This window comes from Gallus gallus, chromosome 4 (genome assembly GCF_016699485.2).
Source record: "Gallus gallus isolate bGalGal1 chromosome 4, bGalGal1.mat.broiler.GRCg7b, whole genome shotgun sequence".
Taxonomy (NCBI): domain Eukaryota; kingdom Metazoa; phylum Chordata; class Aves; order Galliformes; family Phasianidae; genus Gallus; species Gallus gallus.
Genome location: NC_052535.1, coordinates 44,277,300 through 44,298,160, shown reverse-complemented (window position 1 = coordinate 44,298,160; position 20,861 = coordinate 44,277,300). Strand labels below are relative to the sequence as shown.

General features: G+C 46.4%; 1 protein-coding gene across 2 annotated transcripts; it reads right to left on the bottom strand.

Annotated features, from left to right (window-relative positions):
* Positions 1-10,795: 10,795 nt before the first annotated feature.
* Positions 10,796-20,062, bottom strand: EPGN (epithelial mitogen). Of its 2 annotated transcripts, none has more exons than XM_015276322.4 (5): positions 19,433-19,526; positions 18,857-18,970; positions 13,666-13,786; positions 12,868-13,020; positions 10,796-12,591 (listed from the first exon to the last, which is right to left on the bottom strand). In XM_015276322.4, exons 1-5 carry the CDS (start codon positions 19,467-19,469, stop codon positions 12,537-12,539), a joined length of 480 nt encoding a protein of 159 aa, XP_015131808.1. In that variant the 5' UTR covers positions 19,470-19,526; the 3' UTR covers positions 10,796-12,536. The 2 variants fall into 2 exon arrangements, with proteins under 2 accessions (XP_015131808.1, NP_001012404.1); NM_001012404.2 differs by having other exon boundaries at positions 11,312-12,591; positions 18,857-18,946; positions 19,433-20,062.
* Between the last annotated feature and the right edge of the window lie 799 nt (positions 20,063-20,861).

Genomic DNA, 20,861 nt, shown 5'->3' with positions numbered 1-20,861 from the left:
AATGCATTTTATTGTAAGCAAACAGCAAGCATACCATGACATGACAGTGTGCTGCTGGCAGCCAACCTCATGGCACTTCTGCTCAACGGCTCTGAGCACAGCAACCCTCTGGGGACAGAGAAATGGCAACGAGAGCCACCGCTGCAAGGTGATGTGACTCAGCAGCACTCACTGCCTCCCGTTGGCTTTCACCACAGCACTCAGCCCCAGCTGTGGGCTCTGCACCACTGCCCTCCTCTCCTCTCCTGCATCCTTGCCGTGGACAGCCTAAGGAAGGCGGAGGGCAAGGAAGATGCTCTGTGTGAGTGCCACCATCAGAGGGAAGGAGAAGCTTGCTGTGTCCTCTGCATTTTGTCTGTGACTCAGTGGTGAGTGCCACTCGCACGCTTGGCCATGTGCATGGAGATGGGCACTCTCAGCATGAGGTGTGGTGCTGGGGAGGATGAAGTAAACAGCAATTCACTGGAACCAGATCAGCCAGCACACATTCCCAATGCAGAACCTTGGAAAGAGGCACAGGTCCATGGTGTATTTGTTTGGCCCAGTGATGGCTGCTAGGCACGAGAGCAGATGCACTTAGTGGAATTCCCCCATCCACTGGCATTATGGGACACTCCTATTACTGTTCTTATAATTACTGTTAATCATTACTATTACTGCAGTGACCAAAAAGAAAGCAGTTGGGATCAGGCCGTCATTGGAGCAGCGTTGTCATGGAGGAATGATGAGACAGCCCGCCCCAGGGAACCCATAAACGTGGTGCCCAATTCATCACCACAGTCACATTGCAAAGTAGGACACTGCGGTGCCCAGTGAAGCTCCCCTACAACCTGAGCAAAAACAAACCACAACATTCCCTTGGGCTGAGCTATAGCAGCCGCGTTTGTGTCTGCTTGGAGCCAGGATGCTGGCATCACACTCCGTCCAAGTGTGGCTGGAGGGTGAGGAGCTGGCCAGGAACATCTTGGGATCCCAGCACTCAACAAGATGTTCCCCTTCTGTATTTCCACTCTGCTAGTGCAACCTGCAATAGAACCCCATATTCTTTGGTCTTCGTGAATTTCACATCACCAGCTCCAAGAGCCGGCTGTGAGTCACATGGTATGTGGGAAGGTCCAGGGTTTGGGTGGGAATGACCAAGAGTAACTGAAATCATCTTCCAGTCACCTTCCCCTCCCATCCACAGTCTGAACATGATCTCAGGTATCCAGCTTCCCTGGAGATGGTCTCTAGGTGATGGACAGAAGGAAGGGATGAGGAAGCTGGGTCATGGGCTGGGTACCAATGGGGAGCTGCAGGGAGAAGCTGCTGGCATCTGTACAGCTGAGAAGGGTGGAGAGCTCCATCCCACACAGGACTTCTTTGCTCCAACACTGATCTCCTTCCACCGCATTCCATTCCAAGGTGAACAGAAGCTAAGGATGAAATGCTGGGTGAGGAGGAATGCACTCTGGGAAACAGTGGACAAAGCTACAAAACTCAGTTTTCTGAATCCAGTTCAATTCCTCAGCAACAATGGTCTCTCTGAATGATATTCAGAGAAAGCAGGCATCCCAAAAACACCTTTTTGTCTTTCAGTTTTTTATTTCTTTTAATTTTTGTAAGATTCCAAATAGAGGCTGTGCATTGGATGCTTGGAATGAGACAATTTCAGCCACCAACTTGCAGCATGCCTACAGCAGCGGTCACCCCTTCATACATAACACATGTTCCAGCTCCACACCCAGATTAATCCACCCTGCCCAACCAGGTGTACAGGCAGCCTGACATCAATCACAACACAGAGCATTAAGCTAGCACCAGAGATGGCCTGTGCTCAGGTGGAACATGCCAGGCAGCAGAGCTCATGCAGAAAACAGCCCAACTTTTTGCTCCATCCACACCTCCCAGCCCTCCCTGCTTTGTTCTCATAACATTCCGCTGCGTGGACCAAGGAAAGCAATTTCCAGGAAGGACTACTGTATGCAAAGCTAATTGCCTGTCTTTCCAAATCAACCCCTTTAAAGGGCACGTGGGTTAGCTACATCGGAAAAGAGGTCTCTGCGCAATTCTCTCTCTCCTCTCTCATAGAGCACTCTTACACAATGCACTGCACACGGTGGCATGCATCTGATTACACTGGAGCAACTCTGATGACCATGTGCAGTAACCATGTGACATGCCAGCATCACTGACTGCATTGCAAATGTGGGAATTGTCCTTTACGTAGATCTAAATAAGGTTGGAGCCTCTAGGCAATGGCCTTCGATTGTTTACAGTTTTCATAAACAGGATGCTAACAGTTTGTAAATATCCATTGGAAATCCATCAGCTGTGGATTTCCAAGTTCACCATGGACCAGTTTAGTATATGCGCATCTGCAGTAAGTCTATCTCTACTAAAACTTCATTGTTAACATTGCATGACCATTTCTGACCGCAACGACTGCTACTAATGGGCCTGTTAGAGCACATCCAGAGGAGGGCCACTAAAATGACCTCAGGGATGGAACATGGAACACCTTCCCTACAAGAGCAGGCTGAGAGAGTTGGGGCTGTTCAGCCTGGAGAAGAGAAGGCTCTGTGCAAACCTGAGAGCAGCATTTCAGTATGTAATGACAGGTAACCAGAAAGAAGGTGACAGACTCTTGAGCAGGGTCTGTTGTGATAGGACACAGGGAAATGGTTTCAAACTAAAAGAGAGATTTAAGGATGTAAGGAAGAAGTTTTTTACAGTGAGGGTGGAGAGGCACTGGCACAGGTTGCCCAGAGGGGTGGTGGATGCCCTGTCCCAAGAGATGGCGATGTCAATTCAGAGTTAGGCTGGAGGGGATCTGAGCACTCAGTCTACTTGTAGGTGTCCCTATTCATTGCAGGGGAGTTGGACTGGATGGCCTTTAAGGATCCCTTCTAACTCAGATGATTCTATGATTCTAATTGCATGCACCAATGATTGTACTTCCTAGCTTCCACACATCGATTCTGGAGTTGGTACATCTTCAGAACATTTCCTGGGGAACAAGAAATCAGAGAAATAAAACACTATTTTTGTCATCATTTTCCATATTCAGCGATAGCAAGGGAATTACACAGCTCTAAATCCCCATTGCTATGCCTTACCTAGAGGGTTTGCTTGTTGCGTTACCTTTTGTTCTTCACAGAAACTTCCCTTCAGCTGAACAGAGATGGGGACACGTGAGTGTCCAAACTAGCACATACACATGAAAAAAGTCTGTCTCTCGAAAATTTTCTTGGGGCTTCCTTAAGAAGAGGACGTTTTGGTCATCAGTGAGTAAGGATCTGCCTGTAAACTGGTACACTGTCACTCCTAGCACAAGCATGAATGGCCCACTGCTGGGTTTGCATTCATACAGAGCAGTCTGACAGCACATCCTCAGCTCCAACACCAGTGCCTTAAGGAAGTGTAACTCCAGACAACAGCTGTGATCAATTCAGGTCAGGTAACAGCAAGGCATTCAAGAAATAATAATTGATCTAACATTCAGTGTTACTCGAGCACATGAGGGAGTCCTAGGAATATACTGTTGTGAACCCCTGATGTCACTTGTTCTGTGTATTGCACTCTGAACTCAGCTAGGCTTCATAGATAAATCAGGAGGAAACTAACTTGCACCCACTATGAGTGTATCTCCAGCTGAGATACACTCCAGATGAGATAATTCAATGCCCTTGGGGAGATACGAGAAGCATTTAAAGCATAAAAATTGCTCACCTTTCCCTTACCTGGTAAATTGATAAACAGAAACAGTACTGCTCAATAGTACCTAAAAGTCTGACGTAAGCCTTCAAAAGCAAAGGAGACTGGGAGTTGGAGGCAACCACGGTGGGAGGATGTACAGCCCCAGTAACAGAACGTTCCAAATTGGCAGCCACCAGGTGCTAACACAACACAGCGCACGTGATGAAAACTGCATAGGGGCAAAGCACTCCTAAAACCACTTGGTTTAAATAACTAACACCTGAAACTGCCCCTCGGCTGTTTGTGGGTGGGAGAGCTGAAGGAGGCAGGCTGCAAAGCAAAGACAGATGGTGTGGTGTATGTGGAGGGGGGTTCTATCTGTAGCCACCACTCTGTCCCTTGTATACACTCACTGCCAGCTGAGAGATGTCATGGTGCTCTCAGAGAAGAACCAAGCCTTGCTTTCTTCCTATGCCTGCCTCCTCCTCCTCCCTAGCACAGGCAGGTAAGCCTGCAGCTTGTGCCTTGAACCCTGAACCCTGGCAGCCTGTTGCCTCACAAGAGATGGGAGAGTTGGGAGGTCTACATGAGGTAGACCCATGTTGGAGCTACTACCCAAATCCTCAAGAGGTGTGGAAACCCTTGTCTGGATCTTCATTATATCATATGGAATTGTAATTCTGTCTTATTTGTATGACGGTATCATTTTGCATAAGGCTATAATCCTCTGGGAAGTTTAATTTGGTGGGCTCAAGATTTTGTGTAGGGCATGAAAAAGCTCCGCGTGTCATTGACTTCTGCTCTGGCTGAAAACAGAAGTTTTACCTCTGCATGCAGCAGTCAGCAGCCATTAGTTAGGAGGCATTTGGGGCTCTGTGCTGCATCCCTTGCTACATCTGTTACACACACAAATGCAGAACTCTGCACACTGGACTGACCCATTGCTGGCAGCCAAAGGCAGGAGCCAGACCAAAGCATGTATGAGGCTCTCAGGACCATGGTCTCCCAAGAGGTGTTTCATACATCATTTTTTTGAGGATAACGCTATGCTTTCTACAGAGCTTTCTGCACATCTGTGTGAAACCGAGCTCTACATGGACAGGCATTTTTGCAAGAAACTAAAGACAAAGTTGCTGTTCAACATTATCAAAATCCTTGGGGTGTACATCAGCACCTCAGCTTTGAACCAGCATAGGGTGTGTATGGGCATTAAAATTGGAATTGGTCTATCTTACATATGGATAGAACAATAGACTTTGTGAATATTTGACTGTATATTTCCATGTCAGTTCTTTAGGAACAGGAGAGGAGGAATCAGCAAACACACAGCAGATGCCCCTGGATTCTCCAGTGTTACAGCCACCACCTGCCTGCTCCAAAGCCTGGTGAAGCTGATAGGAAAATGACCGGCATTTTGGCAGGCTCTCTCCAAACTATCCCCACATACAGAAAAATACTTGAGTTCTGGGTCCAGAGGAGGGCCACAGAGATGATCAGGGGGCTGGAGCACTTCCCCTACGAGGACAGGCTGAGGGAGCTGGGCTTATTCAGCCTGGAGAAGAGAAGGCTGCGGGGTGACCTCATTGCAGCCTTTCAGTACCTGAAGGGAGCCTATAAACAGGAAGGGAGTAAACTCTTTGAAAGGGTAGATAACAGCAGGACAAGGGGGAACGGTTTTAAGTTGAAAGAGGGAAGATTTAGGTTGGATGTTAGGGGGAAGTTCTTTACTATGAGAGTGGTGAGGTGCTGGAACGGGCTGCCCAGAGAGGTTGTGGATGCCCCGTCCCTGGAAGTGTTCAAGGCCAGGTTGGATGGGGCCCTGGGCAACCTGGTCTAGTAAATGTGGAGGTTGGTGGCCCTGCCTGGCAGGGGGTTGGAGATTCATGATCCTTGAGGTCCCTTCCCACCCGGGCCATTCTGTGATTCTGTGTGATTCTGTCCTCCACCCAGGGGTTTCTAACCTTCCAAGAATATGGAGAACACACTTCCATCTCTGAGTTGCTGCACCTTTTATCACGCTCCTCCTGCGTCCCATGGTGCTTCATAATTGAAAAAAGGAAAAAGAAAAGCATACACCTTAAGAATCCCATAGCACTCAAAAGACAGAAATGCCTGAACACCCAAGGATGCAGACAATGCAGGTAACCCAAGTCCACATCCTCTGAAGTCAGTGGAAGTTTGCTGCAGCCTGCAGCAGGGCTGGGAGCCAGGACAGAGCTAACAGGGGAATCCCAGGTGCCCACTTTATGACTATTTCTCTTAAAAGTCTTCCAGCGGAGACATTCAATTTCTACATTTCACAAACGCTTAATGGTTTAAAAAGCAGCCAAACTAACCCCAAGTGGTGCTTAAATACCACTTTCAGGACTTTCCAGACTGTAGTTTGAAAATGGCACCTGAATTACAAGAGTGCACCGGAGCAGTTTATAGCTGTTTCCCACGCTGGTGTATCTTTCCTCCGCCTCAGTGAACTGAGAGGTCAACCCTGCACAAACGCAGCCCAGTCCAGCTACCCCCAGACTCTGTATGGTTTTGCTGAGGTCATGGGCACTTCTGTGCTGATTCCAGAGCACGTGCACACGTGTGTGCAAGGTCGTGCCCCCAGCCTGCGTCACTGCCCATTCTTACTTGGAACGATCAGGAAGAAACTCCTGGTGTTTCTTGGCTCCTGCACATACTTTTCATGCACAGGGGAGCACCCAGCCCATAGAGAACATTTTTTTGCTGCTGTAATCTTGATGGAAAAAGCAGTTGGTGATGGAGGAAGGCATTCAGATGGCTGAGAAGTGCCTGAGGGAAGAGAACATTCAAACATATTTGCACATGAGAAATCACGAACGTGCCACCAAAAAAGTCAGGAGAAGCATTAACAAGGCGAGGGGAAAGGGCAGGAGAATTTCCAGTCCCACAGCTCCTTGGGAGTCTGCTGATTTGTAATACACAGTCCAGTTTCTCCTGATTTGTTTTACAGGATCAGGTTGGAAGTTACAAATCTCACAGGTCCATTAAGCTCAGTGCCTTTTGCCAGGCTCAACTCGCCTTCGTCATCACATTCATGCTTATCTTGAAGTTCACAGTTCTGCTCCTTGCCATGAGGGCTGCAAGAGAAACTGGCAGAAATTCCTACCTGGAGATCTCCACAGCCACCACTCCACCTGTCACAGCCATCTCTGGACTTGCTTCTGTGCATAGACCGAGATTTGAACTGAAGTCAGACAAAAGGATTGGATGTCACGGCACAGCCACCAGGCACTCAGCTGGGAACTGTGCCTGCAGTTATTTTCCTCACTGGAAAAACAAAACAGTATTAAAGCAGGCTGGATATTCTTCTAGACCTGCGATATTCAGCATAAGGGCATGCAGGTCAACACCAACACTGCATCAGGTGCTGTGCCAGAGCTGCAGCAACTGCACCCAACAAACCAACATGTGAGATGCTGAGGGTTTCCAAACAGAGCAGATGCAGATAAGGCCACATGGCACCGTCCTCGTGTTTTGCTGGCTGAACACCATCCCTCATACAAGCATTCCTTCAACCTTCTTGGGTTGGATGTTAGGAAACATTTCCTCTCTAGAGTGGTGAAGCACTGGCACAGGCAACCCAGAAGGGTGGTGGAGTCACTGTCCCTGGGGGGGGTGTTCAAGATCCGTGGAGATGTGGCACTGAGGGACATGGTCAATGGCTATAGTGGGGATGGGTTGGTGGTTGTACCTGGTGATCTTAGAGGTCTTTTCCAGCCTGAATGATACTGTAGTTCTATGATTCTGTGACATGAGCACATGATGCCATAGTCTTGAAGAGGGGAAAAAGGCACAAGGTTTGTTTGCAGGTTAGCAAACCAGGGATGCACTGAACACACCAGGTCCTCCCTGTTACGCAAAGACACCACAGCAACCTGCTGAGCCTATGGGTTGGCCCATAGCCTTCCAAATTGAGATTAGTATTTACTGGACAGCTTCCTGGAGCAGTGCTCATTCACATCTGCCACTGGGATCTGTCAAACAGCTGGCAGAAGTCGATGACATGTGGTTCATCATGGGATTTTTCATAACAATGAGACACAAACAGACTTAGCCTTATGTACAGAAATGATGTCAAACAAATTAGCTTTGCCTGAGTTAGTCAGATGCTCTCGTAAAGAATGGTGCTGTCTGCTCATGTCGCAGCCTTGGCTGTGCTGTTTCTCAGAAGGAACCACAGAGGGGTGTCTGCACAGCAGCACTGAGCGGGGCAGAAAGATCCCAGAGCTCCTTGTCAGTTGCTGAGGTGGCCTTATTGTCACAGTGGGAAAAGAAAAAAAAGAGACAGAAAACTCCCAAAAGATGGAACTCCAGAGCTGAACTGTATAGTGAGCATTTAAAACTGCTCTTGCCCTGGTTTGTGAAATTCTCAGGCAAATTTTTCATTTTCTTTCTTCCATAAATTGAGATGTTAATTTGTCTGATTCAATTCATATAGCAATCTTCTGGGACTGGCTATGCAACAGCCTCAGGGTGGCTGAGGGAACTGCTGCTCCTACGCAGATGTAACAGTCAGACACAGACCGTAACCAACATTTACAAATGAGCTGCAAGGAAAACTCCATGACAGGGGGTATTACATTCATATTTTTCTGTGCTACTTCCTGCCTACATTTTCACTTCCTTTTCTATGAGAGGATTTATCCAACTGAAGTAAGGAAGACAAAAGATCTAGACTTTGGGCTACGGAAAAGTAACCAAAAGTGCTAACAGATTTCCATCCTTTCACTAATGAGAAACCCAGCAGATGGCAGCCCTGCCCCAGGTGGGTTTTTTGTTTGGTCTCTTTCAGGCCCTACACCTCTGCTGTTTCCCTTACAGCCACCTGGGTACAGGGTGGGTGGCCTGAGGGCCCAGGATCTACGCATGTGCCTTGTCTTGTGAGACTTAGGTCTAGTGACTTTGCTTTACCAGGACCCTGTTTCCTCCCTCTTCTTCCATCTGACTTCCTCCAGAAGTGGCATTCTCCTCTCACTGTGGTTATCCAATCTCACTTTTCTGGTAAGGGTCCACCTGCCTACATGGCCACGAGCACATGAACTGAGTGAAACACAGCTCTCCACCCAAGAGTCTGTGCCAGAGCTCCAGTGGGTGCTCCTTCTATCTGCACAGCAATTCCAAAATGGGCTAGGAAGACCAGTGCTCCAAACAATGCCACAATCAACATCTTCCTCTTCTGCTCAAACCAGAGGCATCAGCATTGCTGTGGCATGTCCTTCAGCTCACCAAAATCTGCTTCTCACAGAGCCTTCTCGCTCCCATGCAATTCAGCGAGAGTAGGAGCAGCCAGCCTTGTCATAGTACAAGATTTTATTGCTGTCATGATAATTAACGACTACTTACAATGAGCTTTTAATGAGTACCTGCACTCTTTTTTTTTCCCCCTTGTTTGTTTGTTAACTGGGTCATAGAGGAGTTCCAAATGATTTCCTGGATTTACAGTACAATGGAGACCTCTACAGGTGCTTTCCTCCTCAGAGCCAGGCTAACATGACGTGTACACACATCACTGCATATGCCGTCAGTGCTCCACTGCTCAGAGTGTTCACAGAGTTGTGCAAACAGCACTTCCAGTCTCTCTGTTGTCAGGTCCATGTATTCAATCACAGCTTAGCACCCAGCACTGTGAGATGCTAGCAATAACCTGTACATTCCCTCCATGCATTCCTTGTTTGTCAAGCTGACCTTTCTAAAGGCAGGCATGAAGTTGTTCCGCTCTGAGCCAGGAGCTCCCAAGGAGCAGGATCACTGGAGACCCCACATGCAATGGGCTCAGACGGCAGACAGTGTTCTTAGGACATAATCCAGTATTATATGGCTCAGACTTGACACTAGGTGGCCTTCTGCCATGCACATGAGCACTCTTCAGGTGAGTTATTTTAATATGCATGAGAAGCAGCTGTTCTGACACAATAAATATTACTTTGCAAGGACAGCCATTTTTCCCACAGGCTTGTACCCCATTCTTCTAAGGGGACCTTGCTGGGGTCAGGTAACTGCAGGCTACATAGATGTTTCAGATGGAAATGAGTGTTGGATACTGGACAGGTACCTGAGCATTAGTTGCCAGCATTAGTGGCAACAAACATGCAGATGCTGAGAGCAGGCACCTGTGCAGCAGGGACAGGACTTGATGGCCTGAGGACAGACGGGCTGGAGTGATGCACCACTAGAAAATGCGGTGTGGTTCCAGCAGCCAGGATCAGACATGACATAGGTGCAGTGCCCTTTGGGAAGGCAGTCTCAGCCTTTAGTGTCTGTCCGTCAGCTCTACTGAGCTGCTGCCCCCAACAAGCCTGACACGAGACTGCCCAGGAGCCACATAATCACAGGGTCTCCTCCCGAAGAGGAGAGCATTCTTGGCACGTGCAGCTTCCAGCTGTGCGCCATTACAGAAGGAGTCTGATAAACGAGGCAGGAAGGATGGTCCCACTCCTCTGCCAGGCCAGTTCTGCAGGAAATTCCGCACAGTAAGCAGCAGCAGGCAATACCAGCCAGGCAGCATCTGTCACTGATGGAGGCAGGGCTCAGCACAGCCGACTCCACAAAGCGATCTGAGGCAGCATGGATTTCCTCAGTGTGGTCACTGCATTGAGCCACCACTCAATGGTGAGTCATTCCTGCAGCCATGCCTCAGACCCAGTTGGCCAGATGAAAACCTCAGAACTGCAGCAACGACTCTTCTTCCACATAAGCTACAGCCTGTGAGCACTCTGCAGACCGACAGAAAGCATCATCTGGGTGGGTGCCACCACTGATGCCACTCAGGCGAGACGCTGGCAGCCTGCTCCCAGGTCGGGCTTAATATGGCACCCAGGTGGGGAGTGATCCACTTCTGGAAGCCTCAACACCATTTGGAAAAATAGAATAGAAGACATAAAGCAAAGATATCTTTTCCCTTCCTTCTCCCCACCTTTGTCTCTCTGTTTTCCTCTCCCTGCACTTACACCAAGTCTTATTTTGCATAACAGGGGCCTATCTGGTGTTCTGCTCTTGAGCTTTTCTTCCATTAGCTTAAAACCCCAATGAGCTTTCACAGACTGCCCTTACAGAGCTGCCTCAGTCCACAAAGCAACCAAAAGAAAACACTGCATAGTTGAACTTTCTCCCAAATTGAAATACAGCTTCCTTTTCAGAATACACCTTCATTTATCAAAACAGAAAAAGTCGCTATGCCTTTCTCTAGGTACAGAGCATCTCACTGCAACAAGTAATTTTCTTTCAAGGAGCACTACTAGATAGTCAAATACATCAACGAGAGGATTCACAAATGGTTAAAACACACACACAAAAACCCGCCGCTCTGTGACAGCAGGAAAAGACATTCTGGAGAAGAAGATGAACCTGCATGACAAATGTTTTGCAGTTTTTCCTCTTTTGGACTGACGAGCAATGACAGCTTTCTCAGAGGAAGATATCTCACTTGTGCTTTCCTGATCATATGCAGTTTTTAATAGGCATTTCAGTTCAGTATTCAGCTACCGACCAGGAGCCCCCATGTGAAAAGCCACCAACTTCAGACCAGCCAAGTGCTAAAGCACATTTACCCTTTCAAAACCCACTCTTTCATATACATTTCAGCACTACCATTGTAGTCTTATAAATACACGGATGTTTTTTGTTTTGTTTTTTTGTTTTGTTTTAATAAAGGAATTATATTCATCATTTGGTAAAAACGAACTCACAGAACAAAGAAATTAAACTTCTCAGCATTTCACCTAAATTAGGAGCCCGTATCATTCCACAACAATCACAAAGATTGCCAAGGTACCTAACTGTCTTTTCCTTGTAGATGACTAAGCATGGAAGATGTGTCTACAACGTGCAACAGCTGAAATGAAAAAAGTATCTGGGAGCCATCTCCAATCCCATTAGCATTGGCAGGTAACTCCAAATGTCAGTGAGAAATCACAGTTAGTGTCACCATCACTGGAACCAATTTTCTTCCCTTCTCCTTGAACAAAATCTTCTCTTCTTGCCTTTGCACTTCTTTGTAGGAAAGACGAAGCAAAACAAGCACCTGATAATAAATAACCTGTCTGGCTGGGGTGGAACAAAATCCCTATGCTCATTTCTTTCTTATTTGAGTGATCCCATTGTACATGTAATATGAGAAAGGAGTGAAGCGGTTCTGCTTCCTTGGCAAAGCTCTACCAAATTTCATAACATAATTCCAGCTTCTGTAGCAACTAGAGTCTCGCTCTGAAATCACAGTGCAGCAAGGCAAGGTTTGCTTTAAGTTTCAGGAATGTAATGAGCCACCCTACGATGTTTGGGAGGAGTTGTGCTCTTTGTTGTGAGTGCACTCAATAATCCATTGGAAGAAAGATGTCCAGTCCCTTTTGAAAGGCAGTCAACATTGCGACAGCAGAATCCAGACAGCTTCTCATCAGCACGTGATGTTCAGAATACAGCTCCGTTGTGAAACAGGTTATCGTTCTCCTCCAGAGCGGAAAGGGGAAGGGAAAAAAAAAAAGATAGAAAAGAGCAGAGCAGAATTACCCCAGCAGGGCTTGAAATGACTGAAAATAGGTGAAAGAAATCAATCCTCCCCTCAGCAAATCTGAAGCACAGGAGAGCGTTGAGAAGGCTGCAAGTATTCTCCGCTGTTCTGACCCGCTCATCTAGCAACCTTGTCTAAAAACAGTAAGTCTTTCTTCAGAAGCAAATGGAGCCCATCAGTTCTGCAGGAGCTCCATTCATGCCCTCACTCTGTCATTCCCTTTATTTCATCCCATCAGCGAGGCTGGGGCACTGCTAGACTGTGTGGAGTTGCCCTCCAAACAGAACTGCCTCTTGTTTACAGACGCACTGGTAAGCATCTCGATGCCAGGGCTTCACAGCGCTGTCTCTCCCATGCAGACTTTGTAGGGAGATTTCAATTTCCTGCATCTAAAATAGAAGACATTATATCATTTCAATCGGACAAGTCTCAAACCTCAGCAGTCTGAACAGAACTCAACCTAATTGCTTAACTCATTGAAGTAGCCCCAATGAAAGCCACTTTTAGTAAACTTGTACTGTGCGATACAACTGGCAGAACAGACAGCAGAAATATTGAGTGCCAGTGCCTTTAAGATCACACGTACTTCCAATGCTCTTGTACAACTCTGCTCTCCTTCCCACCATAAATCAGATCAATGCAACGAGGTTACATATTTCCCATACCTCTTTCTTACATAGCAGTAGATGATTGCAAGTATCCCACTTGTGAGTATTCCTATGCCAATTCCCACAGCAATGTAGCGCTCATAAGAATTATGCGCATAGGAATTCAGTGTTAAATGTTCACACCTCTCTCCATTGTAACCCGCAAGGCACCTGCAAAATAAAGACACACCATGTAAAAAGTATTCAGAACTTCTGCTCTCTATTTCAGAAATACATGCTAGTTTTAAGTAGTTTTAAACAATGTAGAATGAGTCTGAACTAGGAAGGGCTGAATGTAGTGCTTGGTCAGAGCCTCCTCCTCAAGACTACCAGTTGTCCCAGTCCATCTAGTTTAAAGCTAGCTCCAGTACTGCAGTCACAGCACCAAATGCCATCTAAACATACCCTCATAGCAGAGGGTGTGGACGAAGAGCTGTGTGCCCTGCTGATCCTTAGCTGCTGTGATCTCCAAAGTTGTTCAGTACTTTAGAGATACTCAAGCACACCATGGCTCTGATTGGCGTGGAAATAGCTGTGAAGTGATGGAGCTTCAGCTGACATCTTCAAGTAGCTTGGTCCCTTCACAGTTCTGATGTGAGATACCATCAGGTCAACACCTTTCCCTCCCCTTTCCTTGGTATCACAACAGCACTCCAGACTTTGCCAAACTTGAAGCCTGAAAAAACTTCACTGGCACATGTAAGTTTTGCTCTGCTGAAAACTAGTCACATTACAATAATAACTTGTGGCAGACAAAGAAACAATGCCACTGTTGGAAATTCTCTAAGAAGGGTACTTAAAAGCAATGCTCTTTACTTGCATATGGGTTTCCTCAGTTCGCTGTGGAAAGCACAGAGCCCGTTTATGCAATAACTGTGGTGTTCCTCCAGACAGGTCTGCATGAGCTTCAGGAGCCTTGGTTGCTCGGCATAGTATGCTGTGAACACAGAAAAAAAAAACATGTTACATTTAGAAAAAGTACAAAAATGAAAGCACTTGAAAGTGTTTTCACAACTCAAGGTGAACAGACATCTCCTGCAGAAACAAACTTAATATATAAGTTTGCTGTGATGCGTCTCTCAAGATGGTTCACACAATGCTGATCAGAACAAACTTCTGCAACATATCAATTTGGCCTTGGAAGAAGAACAAATTGTTAATAAATTACTCCCTAATAAGGAGCATGTATAAAAATGATTATGGAAGATTCACCCTGGCTAACACTGGCATTATCCAACGTGCAATCTATCAGAAAAAATATCCCAAAACATCAGGGGTTAAGGATACAATGGCAGCATGGGATCGTTCTCAGTATGTTTCCCTGCTAGAATTCAAACAATTAATTATTTTTTTCTTCCAATCTCAAGACAAATCATTGCATTCCTGTCCATCAATGCTGCAGCTACAATTGAGTGATGAATGGTTCTCCATGGTCTTACGTTAGCAGAGTGTCCAGCTATGGTTTTAAGTAATCAGCACTGCCCACATGGCCTTTCTATGTGAGAGGAAGCCAGGGCTACAACTGCTCAGTGTTTAAACTTGAGGGTCTTAGTATTCCAGGGGACTGTCCTAGAGATGACTGATGGTGATTTCCTAACTGAGCAAATGCCAGCACCAGGTTTAAGTGATGACCATAAGCAAAATAACACCATGCAGGAAGGTGACAAGGTCTGCTTAGTGATGAAGCAATGGGGTAGCAGCAGAAACCCTCCTTCTGACTAAGTGCTGAATCAAGCTTTGGCGATGGTACACTGAAGAACAGACTGTGAGATATATACACCTCCAGCCCTTCTGTGGTCAACTCGAGATGCCAAGACACATTTTTCAGGAGCAATAAGACCAATTCCCCCGTTTCCTGAGCAAACTCCAGTCTGAGTCATTCCTTAGCCATGATCCAACTGCGCACTCAGCTTGGTGACTTTTTGTCCTTTGTACAGCTGCATCCCAAACACGGCAAGTGACGGTGAACAGCTGCTCTACGCTATGACATGCTGAGGCACTTCACAACTTCAGCCATGAAGTTGGTTTGGATATCAAAGAGGTCTGATGCTATCACTGCTAATCCACTTGAACATTACTGCTTTGAAAAATAGTGTCTTCTCAAATCTGAGAGAGAAATCTGACTTGAAGAGACTTATCGAGAACAAGTGACTATTGGAAAAGCACAGATGGACTAGCTCCTTGTTTCCAGGGAAAGCTGTGGAAATGGTAGAAACCAACTTCTTTTGATAATAAATCTGTTGTTGGCTGAAAATGGCATGACTAAAATAAAAAAAAAAAAATCACAAGTGTATCTTTACGGTAGGGATAAAGCAGACCTGCAGCTAGAAACAGTGCTAGAAGGAATCCATTAGAGGCACATTTTTGGCCCAGTTATAAAATGCCACACGTGCTGATGCAGAGGCCAAAGGTCATACCCTATTCTCCGTTTTACACACAGCATAATGAAGTAACAACACTACCACTGCTAGCCTGTCCCCATCTACTGGAACCAGCATGCTGTCTCTGCTCAGAAAGCCTCATGCAAGGCAGACACACCCAGGACCCTGGATCACGCTCTCTGTGAGGGAGCTGCCAGCAGTGATGGCACACGAGCTCCAATACGGAGCTCTGGCACTCACCTGGTTGGGATGGGAGCACTGCAGACACACTCTATAGAGATGCTAGCCAAGACACTGGGCTCACTGGCCAAGAGCACAATCAGGAGAGGACCAGGCCTTGGAGGGGCAGATTTAAGGAAGACAAGGCTGATATCATGAGAAGAGATTCATGATGCTTCTCAGTCCACAGGGCAGTATGATGAGTATGATGCTCACTGCTGGGGAAAGTACGAGACAAAACACATGGCAAGAATGCCTGCAAGATGCAGCACACTGAGGAGATTCAGGATTCAGGAGAACTGCAAGGGCTGATTTTCACAATGTTGCAAGTGAGTGCTTCGGGGAACAACCCTTTCACACTCATTCATGGCTCTCCTCAGCTTCCAGCACAACAGGGCCAGACCACACCGTATGAGCAGTTCAATCTGACCCTCAAGTAAAACCCTTCACTGCCCATCCCTGCTGCTCAACGTGCTGCTCTTCTACCAGGCTCTGAGAAGACATCTACTGCACAGTCCTAGTATTGCCCGTAAGTCTCTGCCATAAAGAAAAAAAAATGGAAAAGGTACAAATACAAGTGTCAGACGTGGGATGTGCAGCTGCCTCTGCTCAGACCTCAGCCCAATCTCTCTCCTGGTTTACACCACTTCTGCCAGGAGATGGCAGTCTCCCATCCACCTGCTGCTGAGGAAAGCTGCCTTCCTGCGAGCAGGAAAACCTCTTTCCCTTGTGTACCGTGGTGGTCAACATTTTCGTTAGAAACAAAGGTCAGCCCAGAACAGAAGCCTGCCTAGAAAGTGCTGGAGACAAACACCTTATTGCACAGGCCATAGTCTCCATCGTTGTCAGTAGCAAGAGCTTTGTCCAGTGTTGGTTGCAAGATCTGATCTTATGTGTGCTCGAACAAATCCTAAGTGTTAATTATTCTGACATTGCAAAGGTACAAATGATGACCTTCAAAAGAATGATGAGTCTCAAAAACAAAGATTTTCTAACCCATCCCAGAGCATGATGCTAACTCCTATCACATTACCCACCTCGATACTAAGCAAGCTGTTGAACAAACACATGTGCCTTTCAAGTCCCGTGAGGAAAGACAGACAAGCATGCTGTGTAAGCACCTGACAGCTGCCTGCAATTGAGTCACTCAAACAGATCCACCTGGCAAGATATGACACGAAGTTAAAACCTGCAGGTACCTGAAAGCCGAGGCACGTCAACACAGACCAAGTGGCAGCAAGAAGAGTGAGCCACCAAGGCGGCTCAGCCCTCAGTATGGTGCTCAGAGAAGAACGAGAGCACCAGAAGGGGAGGGAAGGAGTCAGCTCCAGGGTCAGAACCTCCCCTACAGTCACGTAGAGGAAGGCTACAAAGACCTCCCTTCAGCTGAAGCTGTGCCTGAAATTCTCTATTCCTGTTTAGCCAGCTCCCAGCCAAGCATCCTTTCCCCCCATCATTTTCCCCTGTGACTGATCCACCTTGCACCTCGAGTACTGCGCTCTGTTTTGGGCTCCTCATGACAAGAAAGACAACAAGGCCCTGGAGTGCATCCAGAAAAGGGCAATGGAGTTGTGCAGAGTCTGAAGCACAAGTCTTATGGGGAGCGGCTAAGGGAACTGGGATTGTTCTGTCTGAAAACAGGAGGCTCAGGGAATACCTTATGGCTCAAAGGAGGTTGTGGTGAGGCCTCTTCTCCTGTATAACTAGCGATAGGACAAGAGGGAATGACCTCAAGCTGCATCATGGGAGATTCAGGTTGGATGTTAAGATAAATGTGTTCTCCAAAAGAGTGGTGAAGTTCTGGAATGGGCTGCCCAGGGAGGTGGTTGAGGCACTGTCCCTGGGAGTGTTCAAGGAAAGGGTGGATGTGTACCAAGGGACACGGTTTAGTGGGAACTATTGGTGACAGCTGGATGGTTGGATTTGTTGGTCTTAGAGTCCTTACCAACCTTGGTGATTCTCTGACTCTTTGACCATGAAGCCTAACGTCTCCTAACCCCAGCACAGCTACATAGGCCCACCTGAGGTATAAAATAAGGAATCAGGACGTGATCTTGTAGGAGGGATGCAAATGGATTTATTCTTCCTTGAGCAGAAATGAACCTCCCACAGAAAACTGTCAGCTCCTCCAGTGAGTCCTACCCAGGAATTCAATTTCTTTGGTGATTCTTTTGGCATTTCTTTCTCATCTTCTTGCCAGAAATACCATTTTCTGGTTTTTCAAGGGCTGTAGATAAGGTCCACCTACACATTCCATTAACTACCTGTGCAAACTTATGCTTGATTGCTTATAAATTTGCATTATTACCTCTGAGGGAAACATTCTCTAAGTAGAAGCATGCGTATCTAGTTGATTTGCTCAACTGCAGCTAGCATAAATACACATGGAACAACTGCAGTCATGGCTGTGCTCCTGTAAACAAAAATCTCTCATTTGTTAAAATCTGACCCATAATTCCTGCTTTCTAGAAATACTACTGGGTACTTCTGGAGTAACAACACATACTGCTAGTTCATTAAATTCCTGTGTGCTCTGGAAGAACTGTATCACAGACAAATCACTAAGCCAGCATGCAAGTGTTGTACTTCCAAGTCAAACTGCTGCTGTCAAAAATCAACAGCACCTTGACTTCTATAAGTCTGTATATACACGTGTGTGTATGTGGGAGTGTGTGTATATATATTACACAAAATAATAGTGTAACATTTATTGCAATACATTTGAATGCACACATATCTGTAAAACTGTACCACTGTGAGAGACTAGATACAAAAAGAGAACAGAGCACAGCAGCTTGATTTGTTATGAGAAAAATAAAAAGTATATAGATCTGTTAAGAAAGCTTGCAAGACAGATGACCTAAAATTAGCACAAGATGATTCGTATGCAATACGTTCTTTTAAAAGTACAAAGACATTAATAAGTATCGCAGTTCAAATCCTTTACTCCTTTACTGACCTGCCAAAACCTCAGGTCCAGATTGCACAGCTCTCCCAAAGCAATGACATCATTAGCACCTGAAGTAACATCAAGAATGCAGCTGGCAGGATAAACACAGCGCTCTGGGCTCAGATGTTGGCAGGTAAATAGCTTGAGTTCACATTTCAGTCAGAATAGAAAGAGAAAAGAGAGCTAACACTCTGAGAAGGGCTGCAGAAGCCGTGATAGCCAAGAGCAAAACTGCAACAAAGAAAAACTCCTGAGTAACAGCAATGAACGTGGCATCACTTTATGTTGGTTTGCTGCATTCTCACTTGAGTGCATAAAGATTCAGACTGAAGGCAGACAGAAACCAGGCATTATTGAAAACAAAAATGACCATCAAAAGCGCAGGCAATCTATCCCAAGTAGCCTCAAAGTATCTCCTTCTACTCAGTGATTAATAAACAGAACAAAGCACAAATACCTTCAGTGTTGTTTTTCGTCCAGCTATTCCACAGTTCTGTGCTGAGGGATGAAGCAGTGAGAGCCGCCTCCTCACTCAGTGCCCCCATTGCTGTGTAATGCAAACAGATGCTGACTGAAACAGAAAACTCAGCGTGGCTATTCAAGGTTCATTTCACCCAGATAACATTTACTCACTTCACGCACTTCTGATGCAATGCAGAAATGCACGGTTTAGGAAGTACTTGCCTCAAACCTCCTTTTGTTACAGATTATTATGATTGTAGGGAAAACAAACACTTGCAGAATCCCCAAGCGCACATCCATTCTGTTCTCCATTCTATTATCTATGTAACTTACGGCACAGACACCTGCAACGTGCTACAGACAATGCTGCACCTATTTACCACAGAAATTTCTTTTAGCGGGATCTTGGTTCCATTCCACCCTTTAAAACCTTGCCCAGTTTCAAAAGAACTGAAACAAATCTGCTTCACATTGTCATGGTTCCCACCCCTACAGCTCATTTCAGAAAGACTAAACTCTTCCTCAGGAAAGCCCGGTATATCACGACATGGAAAAGCCCCTCTGAACCCACCTTTCAGCAAAATGTAGATGAGCATTCCAAATGCCATGGCAAGCAGCTGCTTTAGCACCTTTGCAACCTTCCTCTGCCGGTGCTTGTTGGATCCACTTATCTGTGCTGCCGTGTTTTCTCTTGCACTTATACGCCACGAAGCGTCATTTGCTGCTCTCACCAATCAAAAAAAGGTGCGTCTGGCAGCAAGCTCAGCCCTTGGGGCAACCACACATTTATTTAGGAAACTGCTATTATCTAGCACTGGGATCGGGTTTTCTCTTGAAACCCCAGTTTCCTATTACCCGTGGGCATTGTTGTGCATGCAGAGATGTAGTTTTAGAGAGACCTGGCATCTGCCAGAGCAGATCAGTGATATATGGCAAAACCAGAAGGAAGCCAAACAAACAAACGAGAGATCTGTCGTGAAAAATGAGATCATCGGTCCCTCAGTGATAAAGTATTACGTTACTTCCAGGGGGGTGGTCAGCATTCAACATGCTGCTCCAGACTCCAGGAGCCAGGGTCCAGCCCCTGCTGTGCTCTGGTTCCTCCTGCACTTCAGCTCCTCCTCATCCAGAAAAGGAACGGTGAGAACAGCCGTGCTGAGACTGGGAAGTGATCGGACAGAGATAACGGTGATATTCCCCATCGGTGACTGCCAGCAAAAGGCCTTTGATCACAGCTGGAGCTGTGCAAGGATGGCCACCTGGAGCCGTGCAGACACACAGTGAGAGTGATCGTGCTTTTTACATTAAGTACCTGTAGGTCTTTAATACCTGATATACACGTTTCTTAACGCCACTCTCCCCAGCCCTAAATGCTGTCAATTCCTTTGTCACAGTCAGCTCAGAACAAGCAGGACTGGTCCCTCTGACACGTTGTTATGTAGCACTGAGGCAGAACACCAGGAAGGCCCAGCTCAATAATGGAAAACAGATCAACAACCCCAAAACTCTTCACTCTCATCCCAAGAGAGCTGCTATCTTCGCCCCAAGTTTCAGTTTCCCCACTGTGAGCTTCAGAAAATAAAAGACTTTTCACAACTTAATCTTTTCTTTAGCCAAAATCTAATGACAGATCCTCTAGCAACTCTGGTCAGCTTGAATTCTCCTCTGCACCAAGCTCTTTGGTGATGTATGGGATTCAGTGTAACCACTTCATAAGCTCAGTGAAAAACACAAGCTGGTTATGCACACTTTAATTATGTGTTCTGCTGCTCATGGGCTGCATTCCAGAAAGCTTTTCTCTTCCTTCAGTATCCTGAATGGCTGCATGCCTGCACATTGATCGAGTGCAGCCTGTGCGCTCCCCACTTGCAAGGACTGGTGTTTGCTACCTGCAGAACCTTTGCTATCAGTCCCAAGCAGGGAGCTTCCTTTCAACATACTTTTACACAATGGGAGTTTAATCCAGTGTGAGTGTGAGCAGTGGCTCTGTCATTGGGCAA

Bases quoted from the DNA above. Each gene is read 5' to 3' on its own strand.
- EPGN (XM_015276322.4), bottom strand. From the start codon at position 19,469: ATGGCATTTGGAATGCTCATCTACATTTTGCTGAAAG. The intron at 18,971-19,432 runs GTGGGTTCAGAG...TTTCTGTTTCAG, and splicing joins CATCTACATTTTGCTGAAAG to TCAGCATCTGTTTGCATTAC. The intron at 12,592-12,867 runs GTATGGGAAATA...CTTCTATTTTAG, and splicing joins TACTGCTATGTAAGAAAGAG to ATGCAGGAAATTGAAATCTC.